Consider the following 27386-nt stretch of genomic DNA (forward strand, 5'->3'; position numbering starts at 1 on the left):
ACTATGCATGTTCTGGTGCTTGCCAAAATACTGCTAAACTCCAAGTAAACATATAACTTCTTAGCAGTGATTTTCCTTCTACTTGTGAGTTAGGAAGGAGGGAAAGAAAAACATCATTCCAAATTCATCATTTGCGGGGAACATAAACTATAGAGCTAAACAGGCACTGTCCTATACACTAACACGACTGTAAACACCCTCACACCATTGTTCTCATTTAGTCAGAGCATAACATTAAAATGATACATCTTTTTATCATGTATGTAAAATACATACATCTCTTGTATGTATTTCAATTAAGTTCCTCTTTAAAAAAAAAGCCTCAGGGAGGGAAAGACTTCACTAAAGAAACATTATCTCCTTAGAAATTCCTCCTCTATCCCCTCTTACACTGCACTTACGGTCTAGCATTGGTGTCATTCATATATATATATATATATATATATATTTTTTTTTAAATCATGCTTTACAAAAATAAAAACAATTCTTAGCTACCAGGTCTAAAAAAAAAAACAGGCCACAGGCCAGAGCATTTTCAAGCTGAAGTCTCCTTTAGAGGCAACTAGGGCAAAGCTCCCTTACGCCGCAGGTGGGGAACCTAAAGAGTAAGCCGTGGTCACACTGGACACCTGCCACTGACACAACTGGGCAGGAGAGCGAGTCCCCGACTACAGGTAAGAAGATGCCACTAACGCCCAGGAGAAACCAGAAAACAACGTTGGTTGCTAAGTGGGAGACACAGCCAAGCAGTGCAACAGGAGTTCCAAGGAAGGAGCCGGTGGATGGAAATCTCCACTCTACGTCCACAGAGCGCCAGATGTCACGCTGACTGGGCAGTATCTACAACTCCCACAGGACTTCGGCTAGGCCCGGAAAAAGACAGACACTAACTAGGGCGAGGCTCTGCATTTTACGTAGGATCATGAGCAAAGCCTTGGAGGTGAGAACCACTACCTCCTCATCCCAGGAGAGCAGAGGCAGATGGAGTGATGTGGTTGCGGTTCCTATCACATTCCTCACGTACTGGACATGACTATATTAAGTCACTGTTATTGCTGTAACAAATTACCCACTAATTTAGTAGCTTTAAAAAATACCTTACAGTTTGGAGGCTGCAGTCTAAAACGGGCCTCATTGGGCTAAAATCAAGGTGTCGGCAGGGAGTGTTCCTTCCAGAGGTTGCAGGGGAGAATCCATGTCCTTGCCTTTCCTACCTTTCAGAGGCTACTTGCATTCCTTGGTTTGTGGCCCCTTCCGTCTTCAAAACCAGCAATGGCCAGACAAGTCCTTCTCTCACTGGATCACTCTGACACTGCTCTTTGCCTCTCAATTCCACTTTTAAATCCACATGCAACCTCCATTTCCTCTTGTCATGCAATGTAATATATTCACAGGTCCTGGGGTTAGAATGTGGACATCTCTGAGGAGCCACTGTTCTGCTTCACAGTGACCTGGGGTCTGTGAGGTCAGTGAATGAGGCCTCCAAGCCTCAGTCTCCTCAGCTGAGATAGTTAACACTGAGAAGGTAACGTTCTACTTCAAAGAGTGGCAGTGAAGATTGGATCTTCCGGGTAAAGTGCTCTGTTCAGCATCAACTTATCGTGCTCAATGTTACATAACAAGCAGTCAAGTGGAGGGCAGAGCTGGGTTTGTCTGAACCGAATGGCTTTACTATAAGTGTGTGACTTTATTATAGAAGGTGATCCCTGAGAGGTTTTCATGATTTTAATGTTTTGGGTTCTTTGCCTAGGAGTCTTATTTCAGCTTAAAACAAAAACAAAAACCCCACCAAAAAACCCCCAACAACCCTGAAAAAAATAGGATCAAAAATCAAATCACACACAGACAGGGACTTCCCTGGCGGGCCAGAGGTTAAGAATCCATGCTTCCACTGCAGGGGCACAGGTTCCATCTCTGGTCTGGGAACTGGGATCCCACATGCCGCACAGCGTGGCCAAAGAGAAAATCCCCAAAACACAACAAAAACACATATACATACACACTCATAAAACAGGTAAACTTCAAAAAGGTAGAAAATACCACAAAACAATTAGAAAGTAAAGACAGTGAAATTTTTCAAACACACGGGTCCAAGGAATCAGAGTATCTACAAGTGACCACTAAGCTTGATTCTGAGCTCTCCGCACACTTTTTGCTTCTCTCAGCACCACCTGTCTTCCACTCTCTTGTTCCTCATCCTCACTCTCTTGTTCCCGACTCCTCATCCTCCTGGGAAACCCAGCCCACCTCCAGTCTTCCCTGACTTGACCCGCACGCCCCCACACCTCCGTGCCTGTCACAGATGTGTTACTGCACTCGCTCTGTGGACAAGCCCACCTGAGGGCCACCCTATGGGGGCACTATGAATGGTAAGAAGTGTTACTCTTTTTCACAGCTGGAGTACAAAGTGGACCCTCCAAAGTTCGCTGAATTAATGTCATGCTTCTGAATCTAACTCAAGAACAGTAATGTCTGGTTTTGGGCTTAGTGCTTATCTAGCAGGGAGTTGGTGATGGACATGGAGGCCTGGCGTGCTGCAGTCCATGGGGTCACAAAGAGTCGGACATGACTGAGAGACTGAACTGAACTGAGCAGCACTTACAAGGCTGAGGAAATGTCATAATGGGAATAAAAGCATTTCCTATGAAAAATGATCATATCCTTGCTAAAATAATAGCAACATAATTAAAAGTCATTTTTAAATGCGAATAAAGACATATGGACTTCCTAATATGTTTACTCTAATGTATATTAATCAGTACCCAGAGGGCCTCAGATCACCAGCAGTTAGTTAGAAAAAGATTTCTCTCTCCAAGTGAGTATAGTGACAACAATACTCACTAATCAGAACTCATTAATACTCAATAATCTCAACAAAAAGATTATCTGAGAAAACCAACTGATCAAGAACCTGTTTCATTCATGGAGAACTGTTAAATCCAATGCCTGGTCCAAAGTTCCAAGAGTTAGACCCAGGAACCTGAGGAAATACAGTAATCTCAGAGTCAACCTTGCCTAAGAAGTCAGTCCTTTGCTTTTTGGGTTTTTTTTTTAATGGTTGTCGGCCTTTTAAAAAATATTTATTTATTTGTGTGTTTCTTAGTTATGGCATGTGAACTCTTAGTTGCAGCCATGTGGGATCTAGTTTTCTAACCATAGATCAAACCTGGGCCCCCTGTGTTGGAAGTGCAGAGTCTTAGCCACTGGACTGCCAGGGAAGTCCCAGCTCCCTGTTTTTTCAATGACTTTAAGAATGTCACTTACAGGATAAGAAAATCCTACCTTTCAGATCTCTTGATGTTGTATAAAGTTTCATAATTTAACAGAAAAGTGCTCCAAAAAAGCTTTATTCATGAAGGGACCTTTTTGTGTCCTGACGGGATTGTCCCAGCAAATAGCAGCACCACAAATCGCCACCTGGTGGAGGAGAGGGACCCTACACTGGAATTACTTCCTCTAATCAATTTCTATTTTAAAAAATTCGCTGCAAGGGTTATTTTCCAAAAGTGTTCCTTAGAAGACTAATGTCACAAAGTCTGCTGTCAACTACACTCAGGAATTCCTAAAGGTGAAAGAAGGGAGTGGGTCTTTAGTTAACAGTTCAGTGTATTTTGAGGATGACATTTAAATGTCGTGTGTGTGTGTGTGACTCAGTCATGTCCAGCTCTTTACGACCCCATGGACTATAGCCTGCCAGGCTCCTCTGTCCATGGGATTCTCCAGGAAAGAATACTGGAGTGGGCTGCCATTTACTTCTCCAAAATATCATGTGTATTTCAATTCAATCCATTAGGATTCTAGTGTCAGGAGACAGTGAGAAGCCAAGCATGAGCCAGGCTAGGCCTCCGTCCAGCCCAGGGTGAGTGACTCCTGCAACTCTGGTCTAGGGAACCTGAAAGGACAGACATAAGGGGACATGGAGGAGGTGGGCAGGAGATCCAAAGTGACAACATCCCACTGAGAAGATCACTCCCTTGGCAATCTCAAGGTAACATGCTCTTTACAACTTACTCATTCAAACTTTTAGCTAAACTCTAAGAACTGCAAGAGCCCAATGACGAAACCTTGGCCTCAAGGCACTCAGTAAATACTGTCTGAACAAACTAGCTCACATTCCTGTGGGATAGAGATGCAGTCAGTTCCATGGGGAGAACACCATGTCTCACCGTCACCCCTTGGTGTCCACAGGGAACCGGTTCCAGCCCCAGCCCCAACTCCTCTTGAATACCAAAATCCAGGGATGCTCAGTCCCCCGTGCAAAACGGCACAGCATTTGCATGTAACCTACACGCATCCTCTGGTATACTTTAGATCACCTCTAGATTACTTGTAACACCTAATACAGTGTAAATGCTCAAAAAATAGTTGTAGATACAATGTAATGCTATGTCAGTTAGTTGGCAGATGTGTGACAAATTCAATTTTTGCTTTGGGGAACTTCCTAGAATTTTCCTAATATTTTCAACCCAGGGTTGGCTGAATCCACAGGTGGTCACAGAAGGCTAACTACACAAAAAACAGCAAGGATGGAGAGCTCAGGGAAAGGGAAGAGGAAGACCTGCTGGCTGGTCTAGGTGCAGAACACCTGGTGTAGTCGCCTGTAAGAATCCAGACCCAGAACTTGCTTCAGGCGCTTTCAGTCGGTGGCTTTCCCATTAAACTACTACAGACTTTCAGACTATAACTGTATTCACACACAACATAATTCACACATGATGTGGCCTTGTAAAACAAGCACTTACCCTCTCACCTCCGCTCTCTCCCATTTTATGGCAGAGAAACTCAAACACAGAAAAGGTGCGTGTTTTGTCTAAGTTTATGGACCCTGCCGGGGCAGACAAAGGCTAAGGACCAGATAGCAGCCCCTACGACCCCGCTTTCCCCTAAGGAAGCACTGCATCCCTTCTGAAGGTCAAATGGACGAAATTCCTTGCAAACTTTCTCTTTTAAAAAGGGCACTGAATCATAGCAGACTATAACAACATTTTACCATAACACATCTTTACAGTAAATAAACAAGCATAAGACAGAAAAAAATCAAGTAGGCACCCTAAAAATATCAACCCCTCCATCAAGTTTTTTTTAGGCAAAAGAAGAAAGAGCCTGTCTGCCAAGATCAAGGTGAAAAGGCTTAAAGAGGAAAGGCTTGGCAGTCTAGAAAGAGGAAAAGTACAAGGGACCAGCGTCCCCAGGATGTGGAAACACACCCAGAATGCCAGCCCGCAGTTAATCATTCAGCACTTTGCAAGGATTAATCAGAAATGAGGGTGTGTAAGACCTGTGGGGCTTCACAGGTGGTGCAGTGATGAAGAACCCGCCCGCCAATGCAGGAGACACTAGAGATATGGGTTCGATCCTGGATCAGGAAAACCCCCTGAAGGAGGGAATGGCAACCCACTCCAATATTCTTGCATGGAAAATCCCATAGACGTAGGAGCCTGGTCAGACATGACTGAGTATGCATGCATGCCAAGACCATTTACAAAAAACTGAAAGGGAGGTTTGAATAAATGAATAATGATGCTGTGAGCCTAGAAAGGGAAGCTAAATTTTATGAAAATGTCAATTACCTCTAAGTCAATATAAACACTTAATAAAATTACCAGCCCAATGCATAGATGGATATAAAAGAACATTTCATAAAACACAAGAACTAAAAGAAGCAGAGTCCAGACTTCACCAAGTACTCACTTACAGAGCAAGAAATGAAATTATATTTACTCATACAAAAAGAGGTTTCTAGACCAAGAAAAAACACAGAAAATAGACCCAATTACACATAAGAAAATATTTTTTGGTTAAGCAGGCATCATCAAGATGAAGGATAAAGGAAGTATTACTCTGTAAATAGAGCTAACTGATTAGTCAGTAAGAAGTGAGGAAAATCAACTGTGCTCTGTATTTTAAGCCAAGGTAAACCCAGGCAGCACAAAGTGCTAAATAATTTTAAAATCCAAAGAGAAGAAAGTGAACTAATTAGTGATAAGATTTTAAAAAAAATAAACAGATCAAGAAAAAGAACCACAGATTTAACTACATGAAAATACAGAACTGCTATATAAAGGAAAAAAAAGATAAAAGTAAAATGGCTAGAAAATAATGGACAGAAATATAACAAAGGGCTACCGCCCACAACCATCTAACAGCAGGGCCAACATAAACTGACAAACTGGCACCTGGATGGAGACCAACAGGCAGAGGACACAGGGGACTGAGATGGCCTCTCGCAGCAGCCCACCCCCAACACCAGGCAGAGTGCTTCATACACGGCACATTCTCAAAATATTTGTAGACCAATGGCAAGCTAAACAAACGTTAGAGAGTGTCCTGGCTATTTCTAAGGCAATTAAAAAAAAAACAAACATAAGGCAATGGAAAGACATGTGCATTTTATATATGCCCGTGGCCTGGTGAACCAGGACATCTGCTTTCTACCACAACAGTCTAAACACTTCATCAGTTAAGCTCTCTATAACCAAATGTTAAACGGGTCAAATGTTCCTCAGGCCTCAATTTGTGTACATGACAGAAACGCAACAATGACCTAGAATTTACATTTCAAACTGTCCTGTTAAAAAAAAAAAAGCCTGCATACTGAGCATCGGCTATTAATAGTAAGTAAAATTCCATTTGACCTCAGTGTAGGAGAAAGCAAAGGTGAAAAACACCCAGGGGCCCAAGGAAGGTTTACTTCAGTAATCCTTCACAGTACACAGTTCTTAGAAAGTCAGCCTTCCAAATTTGTGTTTTTCTTCTAAAAATGGCTCATTAAAGCTTAAGTGGGAGCTCAGCCACAAAAATGGAGTGAAAAATTATTAAATACAATGAACTCAGTTCTTGCAAAGTCCATAAGCAACAGGATTTTACAAGACCCAACTAGAGAGGGAAGAAATACAGTAAATTTTCTGAGCTAGATTTATTCCGAGAAGAAATTTGATATAATCATTTGTCAAAATTAGTCATATGATCAAAACATTTGTTTTGTCCCTTCAGGTAGTCTTAACCCATTTGTTACCCTCCTTGCTTAAAAAAGGAACAGAAAAAAAAACTTATTGAAAAAACTTTTATTAAGTCAACTACATTTAAAAAAAAGGGAATAAAGACTACTACCTTATATTTGGAAAGATTTTTTCCAAAAGAAGCAATGTTTTGGAAACCTCTGAATGAAAAGGTAATTTAAGATGAAACATTAACACACATTGTAAGTTAGCTGGATAACAACACACCCTTTCAAATCTTGAAACAGCTTCTCTAACTCAAGAACTTGAATGCTGCCATTATTCTAGTGACTAACTCTAGGCTACCCTTTTATACATCATCTTCAAAGGACTTTATTTAGTTTTCTAAGAGGATTTTTGAACATCTGCTTAAGCTTATTTAAGTTGGCAGTATTTTGTCTTCAAAATTCAAACTCTGACTCATGAGCCTCCTTAGTCACCTGAAGCTGTGCAGCCCAGTCTTAAAGGGGACAGAAGAGACACCTAATGTGACAGGTTGAGTTCCTCTCCCAATGTCCCCTGCGTGAAAAGCATGCACACAGTAGATTCTCTATGCATAAAACCTTAAGACAATGTACACACTAAAATGGCCAATAATATAACTGTTTGATGTATTAATAGTATGCTATCATACTATCCCCCCAAATACTGATGCAATGTAATACCCAGTAACAGGAGGATGGCTGAAAGATCAGTGTGATCCCTCATCTGGCAAACAGTGACTGAGCCCCTGCTATGTGCCAGATGCTGCAGAAAGAACACCGAGCTGAAGACACACGGTCCCCACCCTCAGAACCTCCCAGTCCCAGGAAAACGACAGACAGTAAACAAATCATCTCACAAGTAGACACATCATATCAACTAGGCTGAGTGCTATGAAAGAAAACAACAAACCTCTCCCCAGCGTGGGAGACTGAGGAGGTGGGTGCTATTTGAGGGGAATCTGGAGGATAAACAAGGGTTTAAAAGGTGGAGAGCTGGGCCCTGGGCCCTGGGCACAGGAGGACACATTTCAGGCAGAAGGGCTGGCACAGCGGCCCCCATGTGAGGAAGGAGGGTGGAGACTGGGTACCAGGTAAGTGCCCACTGGTCTCGTCCAGGGGTGGGAAGAGGCTTGGACCACAGCTTGTAATGAGATGAACAGCAGATGAAAGTATCTAACAGAGAGCTGATTTAAGGCCACAGCTGATACAGAGAAAGAAAATGGAGCAACGTGAAAAAACGGGCAGGATACAATGTTTAACTTACAAAGCAGGGCTTCAAATAAGATATGATTCAGCTAAGTAGAAAAACATGTATATATGGATCTGAGAGTAGTGAAGCTGGCCATAGGCTGATGCTGTAACATGACATGACTTTCATACAACCTACAAGCACTAAAAACTGTTATCAAAACGTCCAACTCCACACAAAAGGAGAGAATATAAGAAAATTTAAAGTGCAAAATACAACACTGTAGACACTGTGTGATCAAGCTACATTAAAAAAAAAGTCTCTAAACATTTAAGAGACTGTCCTTGAAACAGCAAACAATTCTGTCAATAGAACATAAACAATGTAATACAAATACAGAGAAAAAGAATCAAGAGAACTAAAATGTATAAATCACAAAGATAACCTATGCAAAAGTAGGTATCAGTATACATACATTTTGGATAAAGCACTAATGTGTTAATATGAATCCTGTTTACCTTTCTTTAATGAATGCAGTGCTGAGGTGAAGAAGGTCAAATAACCGGGTGGCTGGGGTGAGCCACTGAACTCAAAGTACCCGAGAACTCCAGGCTGTAGAACAAGAGCAGAATTAGGTGACTGGGTATCGTTGGTCACTGCATAAAGAGAAATATTTCAAAACAAGAAAGACATGCCATTACAACTTCACATTTGCAACCTGCTGCATTCCCGTTTTTAAAAATCTAACAGAAGCCCATGAAAAAAGTTGCCGGTTAGCACTGACCCTTTCCCTCCATTTAGACAACAGGCAGGGTAAGGGATCGAGTTGAGCTGCAGCAGCTTTTACAGGGGCAGTTAGCTCAGAGCTGAAACGTCCTAGGCAGGCCTCTCACCCTCTGTGGGCAGTTCTCCTATGCCCCTGGTTTGAAACCTCACCATCAAGTCCAAGTACTCATTTGCCTTTGTTTGGCAATTCTAGGCAAACCCGTTCAATGATCTGTAACCTTTCTTACATTTCTTCCTCCCCTCACTCCAAACACACCTTCACGCTCACTGGAAATCAGGCTACCCCTGAGTGGCTCCACTGGTGCTCAAGGTCATCCTTCTAGGAGCTCCTTCCTCTCCCCTCAGAGCCCAGCATTCCTCATGGGCAACGCTCCTCTCTCGTCAGGTCAGTCTGTGGAGAGCTCTCTTGGTCCTCCACCCCAGCTTCCACCTGCTCATTCCATTTCTCTAAGCTTACAACCGCGCGCCCCTCCATTCTGCCAAACCAATTAACTGTGTTCCACCAGACCACATTCTGCTTTCACGTTCAGAATAATTTCTTCCTTCTCAGAAGGCCCCGCGGGCACCATTCTGTCTGACTTTGTTCTGTAACTAAATGTTTCTGAAGCCCAACTGTGAGATCCTTGAGCAACGAGTGCTGGCTGGGAGTCAGGAGCCCTAAGCTCAAGTCTGACAGCTCAGTGATCTTGGGTGAACCCTTCAATGTGAAGCTCAGCTTTCTTAACTAAGGGGACCATTCATCCTGGGGTTACTGAGAAGAATGGGCTTGATGAACATAAAGCACTAGGCAGAGGTTAAGGAGGCCTTTCTAGCCCTAAAACACAACACTGTTTTTAATAAATAATTTTGGAGCTGATGTGATCATTGGGACAAAGACCTAAATAGTAAAATAGAAATTTACCCTGTTGGTAAAGTTTAAAATCAGTATGTTGTACAAAAAAGGACATTTCTGATCTATAATGGAACATACTATCTTTCAAATCTAAAGCACTTGTTTAGTCTAATAAGATTTTATTTTAAATAAATTAACTGCTTTTCATTCTGGTAGAGACTGAGATAGTCAATGTTTAATATAAAAAAAAAAATCCAACAAATACCTAATTTCCCAAACAACTGAGGAAATAAGAAAGTAACAGGATTTTTTTTTTTTTTGCTAAATTTCTTTAAATGTTTTCAACAAGCCAATCCAGAACTGGCTCAAAGTAGAATAATACACTGTTTGGGTTCCTAATGTTTTAAACCAACCTATGACGGAAAAACATCTATTTCTGCTTTATTGACTATGCCAAAGCCTTTGACTGTGCGGATCACGATAAACTGTGGAAAATTCTTCAAGAGATGGGAATACCAGACCACGTGACCTGCCTCTTGAGAAATTTGTATGCAGGTCAGGAAGTAACAGTTAGAAATGGACATGGAACAACAAACTGGTTCCAAACAGGAAAAGGAGTTCGTCAAGGCTGTATATTGTCACCCTGTTTATTTAACTTATATGCAGAGTACATCATGAGAAACGCTGGACTGGAAGAAACACAAGCTGGAATCAAGATTGCTGGGAGAAATTTCAATAACCTCAGATATGCAGATGACACCACCCTTATGGCAGAAAGTGAAGAGGAACTCAAAAGCCTCTTGATGAAAGTGAAAGTGGAGAGTGAAAAAGTTGGCTTAAAGCTCAACATTCAGAAAACGAAGATCATGGCATCCGGTCCCATCAGTTCATGGGAAATAGATGGGGAAACAGTGGGAACAGTGTCAGACTTTATTTTTCTGGGCTCCAAAATCACTGCAGATGGTGGCTGCAGCCATGAAATTAAAAGACGCTTACTCCTTGGAAGGAAAGTTATGACCAACCTAGAAAGCATATTCAAAAGCAGAGACATTACTTTGCCAACAAAGGTTCGTCTAGTCAAGGCTATGGTTTTTCCTGTGGTCATGTATGAATGTGAGGGTTGGACTGTGAAGAAGGCTGAGCACCGAAGAATTGATGTTTTTGAACTGTGGTGTTGGAGAAGACTCTTGAGAGTCCCTTGGACTGCAAGGAGATCCAACCAGTCCATTCTGAAGGAGATCAGCCCTGGGATTTCTTTGGAAGGAATGATGCTAAAGCTGAAACTCCAGTACTTTGGCCACCTCATGCGAAGAGTTGACTCATTGGAAAAGACTCTGATGCTGGGAGGGATTGGGGGCAGGAGGAGAAGGGGACGACAGAGGATGAGATGGCTGGATGGTATCACTGACTCGATGGACGTGAGTCTCAGTGAACTCCGGGAGTTGGTGATGGACAGGGAGGCCTGGCGTGCTGCGATTCATGGGGCTGCAAAGAGTCGGACATGACTGAGCGACTGAACTGATCTGACGACGGTGTACCAGCCTTTATACCAGGAACAAAGGAAAACAAGACCTTCAGGAATTTCAGTCAAGTTAATACTGGGTAATACAAGATAAAATGAAAAGTGATGGAAAGAAAATACACCCATTTAAATTTCTTTCACTCTCCTAAATCAAAACCAATTGGAATAAACTCATTCTAAATATTAAGAAAGGTTTCATGGCCAAAAACTATATGAAGTGAGCTTCCAACTCTCTTCTCCCGTGATAGGAGAAGACATATGGCCCATAAACAAGCATCTGTTTACATGCAGGTATGTAATTACATGTGTGTTTATGTAAACACACCTCAATGGAAATAAAAACTACCTGAATTCTATGTCTTCATGAGAAATGCAGATTAAACCTTTAAAAACGAATAAAGGCTAAACCATTCGCAGGGGTCCTCTGCAGGCCTTTCAACAGCGTAAGGGTTTATCCCTGTTGATGGCACCACTGCTGTGGTTTCCCAAGGGGCTACACAGCTTGAATGAAGGAGCCTCTATTCTCAGACCTGGTACTGAAATTTCCAAAAAAATTCCACAAACAATACAAAAAACCCACAGGTAAAATTATTTTTACTTTTTACTGCCAAAAATATGAATATCATAAAATTCAACAACCATATGAAAGGATTAACAGTTGCATAAATCATAAAATATGATCTATTTTAAAGAAACAGGCAATGTCTATCTATTTTAGGTACTATTTTTCAAATATTCATAGTAGTGTGACAGTCTGTATTAAATTTTGAAAAGTGGCATGTTTCAGAATGTCACTTAAAACATTTCAAAATAATAAAAAGGAAATAAAGTGACAATTATCTGTTTATTTCTATTGCAAATTACCATTTAAAAGTTATTAAACTGGCTCTGGTTATGCTTCAGGTAAAATAAATTTCACAAGCATTTCCCCAAAGTTTCAATGTCTCTCCAACCAAAGCTGTTATCTGAGAAATCATTATATATTTCAGTTTCCTCCACAGTTCTTAAATCTGCAAAAAGGGAAGTTTGGGGAACAAAACACATGCCTATCCACATACACGATCGTGCCAGGTCTACAGCCCTTGTTTGCTGGGCTGTGTATCAACCCAGGGGCTGGTTCAAAGCAGACACTGGGGCCCCTGCCTCATATACTTTTGAGGCTCTCTTTCAGATGAGCAGGCCAAGCAGGTGGGGCAGCCTGACCCTGGGCTGAGGTTGGGGTGGAAGCCTGCTGGCATGCACGCTATCGCTCCTCACTCTGATGCCCACCAGTGTGTAAAGGTGGTCCCACCCTAGGGTCCAGCCACAGCATTTCCATCAGTGCCCTCTGATGCCAGGACGGCTGCCCGCAGGAACCTAGCTGCTGGTATTCCCCTTTCCTTCGTCTGCCCACCTCATCAAAGGTGTAATCAGGACACACCGCAGTCTCAAGACACCTCTGTGCCCTCGACTCCCACCACTCTCCCCTTGGCTCTAGTCACTGCCCCGCCAAATCCAATTCCTCCCTCAGGACCTCTGCACTCACTGTTCCTGCCTCCTGGAGCATTTTCCCCAAATTTCCTCAGGGATGGATCACATCACACAGGCTTCACTCTAAGTCTCTGTCCAAATGTCGCGTCCTCAGAGATGTCTTCTCTGCCTTCTAAGACACTCACACCTCCCTCTCTGCTCTCATTTCCATCCTGTCCCTTGTCTCTGTCTGTAGCAATGGTTTTCTGATATTACCTCATGTGTTAAGCTTTCTAGGGCTGCCATGACAAATCACCACAAACTTGGTGGCTTAAACCAACAGAAGTTTTTTCTCATGGTGAAGAACAAAACACGAAGAGTACCAGATTATACCCTAACCCAGTTTGTGGGTTTTCAACTCCATTCCATGATGTACAGTATATTCAGTACCTGCTATAATGAGGCTGGAAATAGGCTAAATGGGCTATTTATATGAGGCCAGCACAACCTCATCAGCATAAAAATGTCTTTCCTACTTGAGCACCCTTTGCAGTGTGGCATAAATTTCAGCAGATGGTGCGCACGCCCTCTAGTGGCCATGAGAACAGTTACCTCCATGTGTTGCTTTCCTCAATGGCAACAGTATTTCTGAATTAATGTTGCTGCTGCTGCTGCTAAGTTGCTTCAGTCCTGTCCAACTCTGTACGACCCCAGAGACGGCAGCCCACCAGGCTCCCCTGTCCCTGGGATTCTCCAGGCAAGAACACTGGGGTGGGTTGCCATTTCCTTCTCCAATGCATGAAAGTGAAAAGTGAAAGTGAAGTCGCTCAGTCATATCCAACTCTTAGCGACCCCATAGACTGCAGCCTACCAGGCTCCTCCATCCATGGGATTTTCCAGGCAAGAGTATTGGAGTGGGGTGCCGTTGCCTTCTCCGAATTAATGTTAACTCACATTTATTGGAGAAGGAAATGGCAACGCACTCCAGTGTTCTTGCCTGGAGAATGCCAGGGACGGGGGAGCCTGGTGGGCTGCCATCTATGGGGTCGCACAGAGTCAGACACGACTGAAGTGACTCAGCAGCAGCAGCAGAAAATGTAAAGCTAAAGTTGTACAGAACTATGTATCTACTTCTTTGTGCAACATCAGAGTACAAACAACACTTTTACTAACAAACAACAGGATAACAGCAGATACCAGGCAGCATTCTAGGTTTGTCTCCAAAGTGCTCAGATTTCTGTCAATTGGCAATTTACCCAATGCCCTGCTTCTCCCTCCAAATACCTTCCAAATGTTCTCTTATCCCATTTAAATTTAAAACAACTTGATTTATCAAAACTTCTAAGAATAAATGAATGGATATATGCTAAATCACTGCTCTTAAAAAGATAAATTATAGAAATTCATGAAAAGACTTTGAAAAGATTTTGGTTACAGATATGAGTTTTACTGTTGGCATCTGGTGGTAGACTAAAAGGTACAAATCAGATGATTCTGTCACATGCTTTAAAATATAAAAAAGTAAGAATATTGACACAGAAGCTACTGATACTTAAGACAAATTACCGACAGAGGAGTCATAAAATTAGTGACTATGAAAGTGACATTACCACACTCAGTCCTATTCCCTTTCCAATCAACTTAATGTCTAAATAAAAGTGACACGGGTATGTCTGACTATGCTGTCTCCAAGTAATAAACTGTCTTGTCTGTCTCTTAAACAGTTATAAAGAACTTTCAAGGAAGAGGAATTTTATCATACAATTAGAGTAAATGAAGAAAGGAGAATTTCTTAACATGGTTTGCAACAAGATGACATAAAGCTCCTGATCTCTGCCTGCAGTGTCCACCAGGAAGTCCATTTAGTTTTAGCTACATTCATGATTTATAAGTCAGGTATGATTTTAGTGCATATCTGGGAAGAACATTCTAGACTCTACCAAGCGTCAATCCTATGATTTTCATACACATAACACTCCCAGTTCTACAGAATAAATACTAATGACCCAATTAATAAAACTTTGCTTCTTTAATAGTAAGTCAATAGCCCATCCTTTATCACTAATTATTCTTAGAACCATTATTAAAGATGAAGGAAAAAAAGTTACAGTCAAGTTAAGATTTATTTCAAAATTTTTCTTCCATGAAGGATCAAAAATGACACAAAAATAATTAAATATTCAAAGTTTTAACCTCTAGTTACATAGTAAAAATTCAAATCAGAGACTTTAATCATTCCTTTGTAATAAGGAAGAATCTTGGGACCCAGAAGACCTGGACTGCAGCCCAGTCTCACTTAGGGTAAATCCTACCCTCTCTGCCTCTCTGTACCTTTATCTTCTTAATCTGTTTAGAGGATCTACAGTTTTCAACTACCTCACATGGCTGCTGGGAAAATCAGAAGTAAAAGCACTTGAAAACTGCTGGTCACTTACCCAAGCATAGTTTACTCATTCTTTGCTGATAATGTCTAAGGTATTTTAGAATTTACAGAGTCAAGCACTTACAATACTCACCCTTTAATGTCTTTCTGCAATGTTCAGTAAATTAAACGCAATACTGTTTTCCTAAAAATAGCATCTGGGTTTAGTGTCATATTTTACAAACATAAAAGCATGGTGAATGATGAGCAATCTGATTTGGTTAGGTCTGATGTATTCTACGTCAAATAAAATATTGGTTAGGGAATTCTCCAGCAGTCCAATGGTTAGAACTCGGTGCTTCCACTGCAGGGAGCGTGGGCTCGATGCCTGGCTGGGGAACTAAGAACCAGCAAGCCGTGCGACACTGTCACAACTATATACACACGTATATACATACATGCACACACACACATGTATTTTCTCCATTTGTTAAAAACTTCTGCTCTTCTAGGTAATTATCAAATAATCTGAAATAGGCTTTTAAAAGGATTCATCTATAGGACTTGTAAAAATTCAAACCAACCTAGAATTAGAGCATTTCTGTTTATAACAGCATTAGAAGCATATGTGAATAGAGTGCAGTATACACAGAATAATGAAGTTTATGTCAATATAGAAAGTTGTTAATTGCAGAGTAGCATCACTGCCCAAGTAATAAACACTACACAATCTTACAATGATCTACACTATTCATAAATACCTGGATTAGAGACAAACTTATAAGTAACCAATATGGTTTTTTTTAATGAGGAGGAAATTATCAAATGCATTCCTGTAACACATCACAGACACATCTAGAGACAGAAGCAGTGCCATCCTAACAAACCTTAGAAGTGCCACAGAAACATTAAATAATTATTTCTGCCCAATTTTAGTATACCTAAATTTAAACACACTTGATATTGAAATCCGTATTTGTAATTTCATGGAATTATCAATCCATATTAAACACACTTGATATTGAAATCCATATTTGTAAAGACAACATTTGGATATTGTAATCCAAATACAGATTTGATATTGAAATACATATTTGATCAAAGCAAGTATCTGTCATACTAAGATTTCTTTAAATCAGCAATACCCTTAACATACTTAGGATGCATGCTTTTTTGGGGCGGGGGGAGGGTGTGGTACAAACAAACTGAGTAAAAAGCTGAGCATCAGGGACATCTACAGACGAAAAATAACTCACTCCAGGCTCTAGCTCCCCACGGGTAACACTCCAGAAGTTTCTAGTTAAGGCATTGCTTAATTTTCATCTCTCTACTGACACTGTGATAAGCAGAGACACTTGAAATAATTAGATTGCGGCTTTCTGTGTGCTATATGAAAAAAATGTGTGTTTATACTAAGACCTGTGAGGCATCCTAAAGACCTTATTTGAGGAAACAATCATTCAGAACAGCGGTTCTCACCCAGGATGATTCTGTGCCCCTAAGGGACACGTGACAATGCCTGGATATTTTTGCTTGTCACAAGTAAGGGGGAGGTGCAGTGCTATTGGTATGAGCAGGTGGAGGCCAAGGATGCTGCTAAACATTCTGCAGAGCGCGGGACAACCTGCCACAATACAGAATTATCTGATGCCAAATGTCAATACTGCCGAGGCTGAGAAACCTTAATTTAAAGGATGCCTATAACGTTTATTATGGTCCAGAGTGAGGCCTCTAAAAATTCTTTTAAACTTTTTTATTTATTCAACTATCAAAACCATGACAGTGGTTTCATTTCTGGATCGGAAATTGTGTCTTTATGCTATCTTACAGAGAGTGAATGAAGCTGATATTGCTTCTTTCTAAGGCAGTATCTGGTATGTTTCACAAGATAAAAGACTTCCCATTTGAAACCATGCTGGGCGCAACTCCCAAATTCTTTCACAATTAATCAAATACTGTGTCTTGCCAACCCAACAGTTCCATCTCAGTGAACAGAAGCCCAGCAAAGATGATTCTAACAAGATAAAAGCCATCTGCAGCTTTCAGGAGGCATTTGAAAGGCCAAGAGAAGCTCTACAGGGTTCCATCTTGGCAGCACTCTCTTGGGTCCCATCTTAAAAGCAGTCTAACCATTGTTGTCATCTTTCTAATTAAGTGGGCTGCCGAAAACAAACAAACAACTTGAGTAATGTCACTGGCACAACACCGAGTCTGATGTGAACTCAACAACAGACTTGGAGCATCATCACTGAAAGCTGCTGCTGAAAAGCGGGTTCTAAGAATGGAGAAGCTCAAGGTCAGGAATCATCCTTGCTGCTCAGTCATAGCTGTGCCCTCGTCTCTCTCCTGCAGATCCAACTACAGAGACACTACAAACATCTTAGAGACAGTAATAAAAAAGGGTCAGAAAGATCTCTGATACACATGCTCAAAGGCAGTTTCAAAAATACTCTCCCAACCAAAAATGATAAATCTTCTTTCGTCTGCCTCTTTCCAACCTCTAAACTCACCAAAGCCAAAACAGGAGGGATTATCTGAGCCATCTCCCTTACTTCAGAGATGAGAAATCTGCATAAAACGCAGAAATCAAAGATTTCTGTCAGAGCTAGATGTCAGGGCTAAAACCCAGCCCTGTAGAGTCCTGCTGCTGCTGCTGCTAAGTCACTTCAGTCAAGTCCGACTCTGTGCGACCCCAGAGACGGCAGCCCACCAGGTTCCCCCGTCCCTGGGATTCTCCAGGCAAGAACACTGGAGTGGGTTGCCATTTCCTTCTCCAATGCATGAAAGTGAAAAGTGAAAGTGAAGTCGCTCCTAGCTGAGTCCATCTCATCACGTGACCTCTGCTTAAGAACTGGCTCAAAACTCTCTGTACACAAATCTCTCATAGAGCTGGATATAATCATAAAGCCACCTCTCTGTGCTCTGTAAAGCCAAATCATCTCCGGTTTTTTTCCACACTCTTTTGGGGCAGCTCTTCTCCCATTTCTTTACTTTCTAGAGGACACTGAGTGAAAATGTAAAGGGAAAAACAGAGGGCAGCAATCCAGGCCCAATGTTCCCCAGAAGTCTCAACAGAGTTCACCTGAAGGAAGACCTCTTGGCCTCTGCAGGTCATTTTTTATCATCTCAGTTACAAAACAAACAAAAGCTTTTTATATAAGTAGGGAATTCCAGCAGATGTTATGCATTTTGAGTTCTCTCAGTAGTGCTAACTATCCAGGATTTTTCCACAATGTAATTTTCACTGACAGATTTTCATTTATTATGACTACATCCTACCTGGCATTTTCTTTTTAAAATCTCATTTAACCCGTTTTACCAATGAGAAAATGGAGGCATAAAGAGGTTAAGTACTAGCTGGAGGCCACATAGCTTAGAAGACAGAGGTGAGTTTGGATTCAAGTTTGTCTGAGTCCTGATTCTTCACCGTCTTGCTGGACCACCCCAGTGACTGACTGTCATCTACTGAAAATCTACATGAAAACCCTCATTGCACAATCACTGCACCAAAAGGAGTCTCAGGAAAACCCTGTTCCCGGACCTTGACGCCTGGCAGATGAGTGACCTGCCCCCAGTCACAGACCCAGTCAGTGCTGCCAGAGGGATGGGCCCAGGTGCCCTGCCTCCCACTGTAGGTCCTGCTCACCAGCCTCCCAGGAAAACCTACCCTTTATCCACGTAGGAAGAAGCATTCATCCTAAAGCACATCTGGGAACTAGAAGCAGAATACCTGGAGAGGAACACTGCTGCCTAGAGAATCTGCTAACAGTTAACACAAAGTGTTTCTGACACAACTGGAAAAAGCTGTAAATGATGTTCTGGGGAAAGAAATTCATATCCCACCTATATAAAATATACACAGTGCAAAAGGTAACTTTTAACCAAATGACAGTTACTAAATTCTCAAGTATGAGAGGTGGATTCATATGCTTTTTCTCTCTACTAGGTACTTATAGTCTTGATTTTGTTGTAGCTAAGTATCATTTTTACCTGTGACCAAGAGGCTCAGATGGTAAAGAATCTGCCTGCAATGCAGGAGGCTCAGGGCTGAGAAGATCTCCTGGAAAAGGCAATGGAATGGCTACCCATTTCAGTATTCTTGCCTGGAGAATTCCATGGATAGAGCCTGGTGGTCCAAGGGGTCCCAAAAGAGTCAGACACAACTCAGCGACTAACATCATAAGTATGATTTTACATTTGATCCAGTGAATTTTTCTGTGGAACTATTTTTATAATTTTTGAGATTATTTTAAGATTTATATTGGTCTCTCAATAACAACCTGTCCTGAACACGCATTGAGGACCCCAACAAAATAATCCATCAGGGGTTTACTGGCAATAGGAAAACAGTTGAGATGCCATGTTAGGAAACTTTCTGTTAATAAACCTTGACAGTTTTACACATTTAATAAAACAGAAAGAACATATTCCTAGCTTTTTTTTAAAAAAACTACACTACAACTTACAAGAAAACCAGGTATCTCACAGTAAAGTGCTGTCAGCATCATATACAATTTTTAGAAATCTATGTCCTATGTGCTTCAGTCCCTTCAGTCGTGTCTGGCTCTTTGCAACCTCATGGACTGTATCCCCCAGGCTCCTCTGTCCATGGGATTCTCCAGGCAAGAGTACTGGAGTGGGCTGCTGTGCCCTTTTCCAGGGGATCTTCCCAAACCAGGGAATCTTCCTGACACAGGGATCGAAGCCACGTCTCAAGTCTCCTGCTCTGGCAGGCGGGTCCTTTACCACCTTTACCACTGGGATGCCCAGAAGTGCTGTGTTATCTTCTATTTAGAATCCACAAGTGCATATAAATTGTAAATGAATCCTTACATACTCCATCTTATATTCAGAAATCCACAAGTGCATAGAAATTGTAAATTAATCCTTACATACTCTAAGTTAATCGTGAGACAAACTGAAAGTTTGTTTAAAATTCCCGAATAAAAAATAGTACTCACAAGTTTTCTGTTCTCTAAAAACTCACTTGGCCAAACCATCCCTATAATTAAGTATCTCCAAAAGCATTTAGTTGGGGCTTACCTATAATGTGATCTTTTAATTGCTGCAAATCAGGAGGTATAAAGACTCTTCTAATAAAAACAATCCAATGCAACCCAGTGAAGCCTGAGGAAATGGGAGAAGACAGGAAAGACAGGTACCTCGTAGTTTGAGAGAAAATCTAGTAATTCTGATTGAGATGGGATGTAGAGAAGTGGTTTCATCACTCGGCGGACAAACTTCTCAATGTAAACAGCACTCATGGGGCCTTTGTATTCGATTGGTCCAAAACTAGTACCAAAAAAATAAAAATAAAAAATAAAATACATCATGCATTAAACCTGTAATATGTAACTGAAATCATCAACACCACAAAACGAAAATGTCTTGTTTTAGGATCCCAACTGGTTCATATGTCAGTAGCCTTCCTTGTCTCAAGAGGGTAACTGCAGGCCTAATTAAGAGCAAGCATTTTATGTGAGGGGAGGTACAACTGGCCATTACTTTTTAATATGAAATTAATTCTGCAAACTGAATTTCAGAGCAAAGTTCATTCTAGTCTCTGAAAAAAAATTAATTCTCACAGTAACATTGCTATAAAAAACAATAAACAGGCAACTCTGAAAACTGACCAAATGCCAAAGGATTCCAGGATCTTTACACAATTCTGCTGCGGGGTGGGGGAGGGGAGAAAGGCGGGGGAAGGGGTACACTTTCCTTTTCAAGTCACCGTGAAATTAGGAACAAGTTGAGCAGTTGGTCCTTGGCCTACTACAAAGTAGTCATTAAATATTCTCAGAGGCACTTACACAAAGGATCACTAAATAAACCTTAAACATACTTAAAACTTTATTACAACAAAAAATCATATGAAGATATGAAGTCAGGGAACTGTACAAATGATCTTCCCTGTTTTCTCAGGCAGTTGTGCTTGGGGACACACAGGAATTTGATTTAGTACCGATAAGCAATACTGCCAACACCGAGTTACCCTCCTAAGCTAATCAGAATGCTCACAGGGCTTTCTTCACTCTTGCACAACAGACATTGCTCAAATATAATTGGATGGTATGTGGCAAGGATGGGGGAGTACGGCGAAATTCAGCAGATCTATACCCATTCTTCTCTCTGAATAGAAACTGACACCAAGTGTCCTGTTAACAGCAACAACAGAGCATAGAAAAGAACTACGTAAATGGGGATCACAATATTAATATATGATAACAGAAATTCATACACATACACATACATATAATGTGATGACATAAACAATCTTCAGTGTGCACTGCAGAATATGACAGCAGACAGAGGAACATCAGCAGAAAGAGGTAAAAATAGCATTCTACACACAGTGGAGACACTGGGTCAGCGACTCTATGGATTCAAGACTTACTACAATTCATTTGCTAACTAATTTTGTTTTTAATTTACTACCACCACCAACCCTATCATCCACCACCAATTTTTAATTTAAAGGAAGAAATCAAAAAAATCATCTGATAACTTATTTTGCTTAGCAGAAAGTGGGCCAGGGACCTGGAAACCTCATCCACTCACGCAAATCAGGCTCTGCTGAGGTTCCCAGGTCCCGTGTTACAAGGGTCCCAGGGATCAGGTGTAATGAGAAGATCCCCAGATGCGGATCGTAGAGCACGTTTTGCCAGCACACCATGGCCACTGCTTTCGGACAAGCTGACTGAGGGGAGCTGAATTCTGCACAGAGTGTTTTGGGAAAACTACTTCCTGCCTCAGAGCCTTTCCTAAACTGCCTTTGTGACTGGCAGTAAAACAAGACAAAAAAACGGAGTCTGCTCTCACAAAACAGGAAAGCCTGTTAATTTCTATAGGTAGCTACTACTAGTTAAGCTGTTACACAAACAGCACAGAATACAAAAAGGCTACCTTTTGGGTGTCTCTGCCGTAGCACTTTATTTTCTGGTACAACGGGAATGGTAGATGTTGAAATGAGTATTAATGGTTCTGAACCAACTCAAACAAGTAAAGGTTTAACAGGCCAAGAGGAGGGGCAGGCACTTTAAGGTATAGCAGCCTCAGATTCCCCATCTGTAAACTAAGAGGGCTGGACTAAGTATTTCTGACGTTCCTTTCATGTCCTTTCAATCTTTCTATAAAACTAAGAAAACCAGTAGTGTAAGACAGTGCTGCACACCCACATAACCTGAAACGACATTTGTACTCAATTCAAGGGAACTCTTGTGATTTTAATGTCACATCAAGCTAAGTCTACCTCTGGGCAGCGGGCTTGGGTACACACTGTTGCAAGGCCTACACTCCCTGCTAACCATCTGCACCCTATTTCCAAAAAAAGACACACAGGGATCTCTTCAGGGCAAGCTCATCGCCCATTACACATTACCGAGGTTTAGAACTTTCAAATATTAATGTAACACCACATACTTAACTTAAAAAAATAGAAGTGACCATCAGAAAGTTACTCAGAGAAACTGTTTATACCCAGAGGGAAATTTGAGGGTGGAGATGGGGAAGGAATGTGTGTTTTTGCCCAAATACTATTTAATAGCTCCTGAGAAACAACACTCTGAGCCACACAAGTTTTATGTTAGAGACACAGGAATGTGCTGGAAGGGGACAGATAATCCACACATGACAGTCTGGTGATATCTATAATAAATCTGCACTGATTAAGGCCCAAGAATTTTAGAGGGAGGTAATAAAGCCTAACGAAGAAGGCAATGGCACCCCACTCCAATACTCTTGCCTGGAAAATCCCATGGACGGAGGAGCCTGGTAGGCTGCAGTCCATGGGGTCACTAAGAGTTGGACACGACTGAGTGACTTCATTTTCACTTTTCACTTTCATGCACTGGAGAAGGAAATGGCAACCCACTCCAGTGTTCGCACCTAGAGAATCCCAGGGACGGGGGAGCCTGGTGGGCTGCCGTCTCTGGGGTCGCACAGAGTCGGACATGACTGAAGTGACATAGCATAGCATAGCAATAAAGCCTAAAAAGTAAAGTTCTTACTGGTCAACTCTTCTTAACCCTTCAGTAACAAACTTCAAGCCAATTACACTGAACAGAGCCCAGAATTTCATCTTCTGTGTCTAAAATCCTTCAAGTCAGATTTTAGACCTAACATCCACAGCGGGATTTCCCAGGGGTCTCAGTGGTAAAGAATTCACCCGCCAACGCAAGAGCCACAGGAGACACAGGTTCAATCCCTGGAGGAGGAAATGGCAACCCACTCCAGTACTCTTGCTGGGATAATCCCATAGACAGAGGAGGCTGGAGGGCTAGTCCATAGTCACAAAGAGTCGGACACAACTGAGCAACTAACCAACCCGGAGCAAGGCCCGGGCAGTTCTCCAAAGTCAAACACCAGTATTTCTGCAGCAAAGTGAGTACAGAGGCACCTGATGTGGTACAAAGACTATGGGTGGCCTCCTGGTACTTTAGGCCAAATGAATGCATTTGGGGACGATGTTCATGGAACTCTCTCTCTCAGGTCTTCAAAGCTCTCTGGATTTCAGAATGATACATTATAGGATTGCTGACTTGTAGTTTTTTCTTCCCAATTTGAAAAGATGTTAGATACCCTCCTGACTGTGTTATGCTGCTAGATAACGGGATAAGGACTTTAGTACATTTTTATTCCATAAAATACTTCTATAATATTTGAAACATACAGCCACACAGTGGAGTAACCAGTACAATTGAAAACAATGCTACTGAATATGTCATGACATGGAAAAATGTTCACACACAAAAAAAGCAGTTGAGGAGATATTACTACTATCAATACATGATCCCTTTTTTTACGTTAAAAAAGGGGGATGTGGATATGTACAGTCACAGGAGAATATAAATCAAAACACATAGTGATTATGGATGGTTGATAAATCACAGATCCTTCTATTTACTTATTTTTGCTTGTTATTTTCTCAATTTTCTATAGTGGATACTTTTAAACAGGATAAAACAAAAATTCACTTTGAAACTGATAAACTGAATTGGATTAGAAACACTACTTGAAAGTTCTTACCTCCGATGATACAGATATATTACAGGAAAATAAAAAAAGTGTTTCTGTTTTCTGCATTTCCCCTGATTCCACCAACAGTTAATTGCGACAAACAACACCTGCAAGTCAAAGAAGGTTTCAAATGACTATAAATAACAACTGAAAAATCACCAAGATTTAAAAAACAAAATAATAGAAATGAAACAATCCCTCTCTGAAACAGAAAGCATTAAAAAAATCGTTTTGGGTATTCAAAGAAGGGCATCATTTACCCTGACAAGGACAAAGAAAGACTCCAGTGTCCAGCTGCGACTCTGAATACTTTACAGTCTGGTCCAAGAGGAAAATGAGCTGCTCCAAATCCTGGAGTGAATGACACCAAAGAACTTTTTCTAAGCATGATTATACTAAAACTTACCAGTAGGATATGTCTTTTGATAGTCAAACTGAGAATCTGAGAACAAAAACAATTCTTACCTACAGCTGACATACCAAAAATTTCAAAGGACCGTTTTTAATAATGATATTAAAAACCAATAAAGATAATAGATGACTAGAACTATGCTCTAAAATATACTATCAGAGAGCAAAAATATGGATTAAATATGTATTTATAGGCAGATGCTGAAGTATTTAAGGAGACGTATCCCAGTGCCTGAAATTTACTTTGAACTGTACCCAAAATGGGATGGATTAATAGTTAGGTGCAGTTTCTCACCTTTGCTACTACCGACACTTTGAGCATGAACTGATACAGGTTTTTTGCTGCTGTTTGTTTTTGCTGGGGGGCAGGGGTGAGGAGGGCACACAGTGGATGTCGGATGTGGTAGGATCCCTGGCCTCCCCTCTCTAGCAGTGACAACCCAAAACCTCTCCAGTCCGTCCCAAAGTCCCCTGAGGACAAAACTGCCTCTAGTTGAGAACCACTGATTATGTGGATGACAAGATGAATAGATACATGATAAAACAAGCCTAATGTTATTAGACGTTAAGTGGCAGACACAGCTCACCTTTGCTATTATATGTTTAAAAATCTTTGTAATAAAGTACTGAAAAATATGAAGACTACAAATGAAAAGTCACTTTCAGATGCCTTATACTGACCAGAGAGCAGTACTACTCAAAACTTAATGTAAACTCTCCAGAACTCCTTTTATACTCTACCTATACTTTCTAACAGTACCTTTACCAAGGCTGACACCTCAAAAAAGGGCACAATCTACCACATTTGCTAATTGTATTAAGTAATGTGGCTCCAGAAATTTTTGCCTGTTTTCAAAAATAAATCCACTCCTTTTCCCTTCTGAGAACACAGAACAATAAGCTCTCAATTTAGAAGGAGCTGAAATTTTTTCTGAAAGAAGGCAGAGCGCATCAGCTATGGATGGCACTGTAACCTCCACCACTTGTCCTGCAGCCTTTAACAAACTATTCTGCCCTCTAAACCCAAGGTCGTGCTTCAGGGCAACCAGCATCAGCTTGCAGGGCTGTTCTAAGGAGCAGGGGCCTGCACACCAGCACGCAATCCCTACAGTCACTCTGAAGGACATATTCCTTAGGCTGGCAGTAATATAACAAGTAGTTGACACTTACCCTAAAATACAACAGACTCTCACATTTTCCCACAAGTGCTCTAAATGAGGAATGACTTACAAAGGAGTGACTTCTTTAAGCTTGCCTCCCAGAGCTCCCTTAGGGTTATTTTCTTCCCACAAGTGTCCCCAGCTTGATTACTATCAGCCATTCTTAAAGGGAGTTGTGGCGTGGTGGGGGCGGGGCGGGGGGGGGGGGGCGGGGGTGGGGGTTGGGGGGAGACAAGGAATAGATTGATTCCATGGGTCCAAAGGGGGGGGTGGGGGGGTGGGGGTTGGGGGGAGACAAGGAATAGATTGATTCCATGGGTCCAAAGCTGGAACACAAAATCACAACCCCCTGAGAATCAATGCTATCAATACAAAAATCAATGTATTTATACAGTACTTAGCATCAAGCTCAGGGGTATAACTTAATTAAAAAGGTTTTGCTAGGCTGGGCAGGAAGTCTAGCCAACATTTATAACATTGTTTCTAAGAAAATCCAACTGAGAGTTCTAAATGAACTTCTGAAACTGGACTGTGCCACAAGTCACCCCAGATCAGTGGGTCTGGACAGCAGCCTCTTAGAAACCTGTGGGATGCTTTTTGGCTGACTGCATCGGTCGGTGGGTGCTAGAGGGCATGTGGCGGGCAGGGGCCGTGGCCCTGAAGTCTGCAGTGCTCCAAGCTGCTCTGCACATGGAACGATCCTCCATATCCCCCAGAGCAGTTTTAAACGTCCTGCCAAACACTGATGTGGAGGGAAACCTGTTTATTATTATTAAACTCAGATTTTGACTCCATTTTATATATGTCAATCCAAAGCATGGCTTCTCTGTTCACTGAATTTCTCAAGAAGGCAACATCTGTTTAATTGAGGTCAGAAAGGACTTTCGTCGGCTCAGAACTTTACCAAGAGCTGTTCACCATTTAGAAAAATCAAGTCACTGAGAGCAATGCCCTCGTGGCCCCTGTGTGGCCAACATATCCTACTTTATGAGGCTGCGTTTGTAACTGTTCCTGTGTTTATAACTCATAGCGGTTCTACATAAAGGTACAGGGACCTAACTTACCACAGCACTTACATACTAAAACACGTTTAATTATATACCACTTTTCTTTTTCCCCTTATCTTTATGTTATAATTAGTGCATTAGATTGGCTACACTGAAACTATATGTATAGGGGAGTTTTATCATCTATGAATACCTTCTGAGGACAGAAAAAGGGATATCAAAAAATACTTGTTTTATAAAGGTCAACTGGGATCCACTGGTTTGAAAACCACTGCCAGACAGAAGGCCTATTTATCAATTGTCTATACATCCCTCTTACCAAGCATGAAGGTGGCGTTCATTAAATTTTTGTTGAATGTAGCTATGGTCTAGGTATTTGAAAGGTCTGCCTAGTAACACTGTAATCATGACACATAAATTTCTCTTACGTAAAACAACTAACCAGCAAATGTTGACAGTACATTCAATGAGGATTTTCAGTCTCCCCACTGAAACCAGACAACCTGGCACCCTGAGATGAGCACTGGCCTCATCACGAGAAAACGTGGCATCTCCTCCCACTCCTGCCTCTAACCAACTATGACAAGCACAATCAGAAAGCCTCTGCTCACAGGGGCTTTACGATTTAGGCTCAAAATAAGGCTGTTGGCCTTCACCCTGGCAAAACCAGC

At 41.5% G+C, this 27386-nt stretch overlaps 1 protein-coding gene across 3 annotated transcripts in view; it reads right to left on the reverse strand.

The window, feature by feature from the left end:
- TXNDC11 (thioredoxin domain containing 11) overlaps nt 1-27386 on the reverse strand; it is a 60371-nt gene that overhangs the window by 24825 nt on the left and 8160 nt on the right. Inside the window, 3 exon segments of one of the 3 annotated variants that reach the window (NM_001083420.1) lie at nt 8690-8783; nt 20285-20414; nt 24147-24244. In NM_001083420.1, the coding sequence (NP_001076889.1) occupies nt 8690-8783; nt 20285-20414; nt 24147-24244 (322 nt within the window). 3 annotated transcript variants of the gene reach the window in all.

This window comes from Bos taurus, chromosome 25 (assembly GCF_002263795.3).
Source record: "Bos taurus isolate L1 Dominette 01449 registration number 42190680 breed Hereford chromosome 25, ARS-UCD2.0, whole genome shotgun sequence".
NCBI classification, from domain to species: domain Eukaryota; kingdom Metazoa; phylum Chordata; class Mammalia; order Artiodactyla; family Bovidae; genus Bos; species Bos taurus.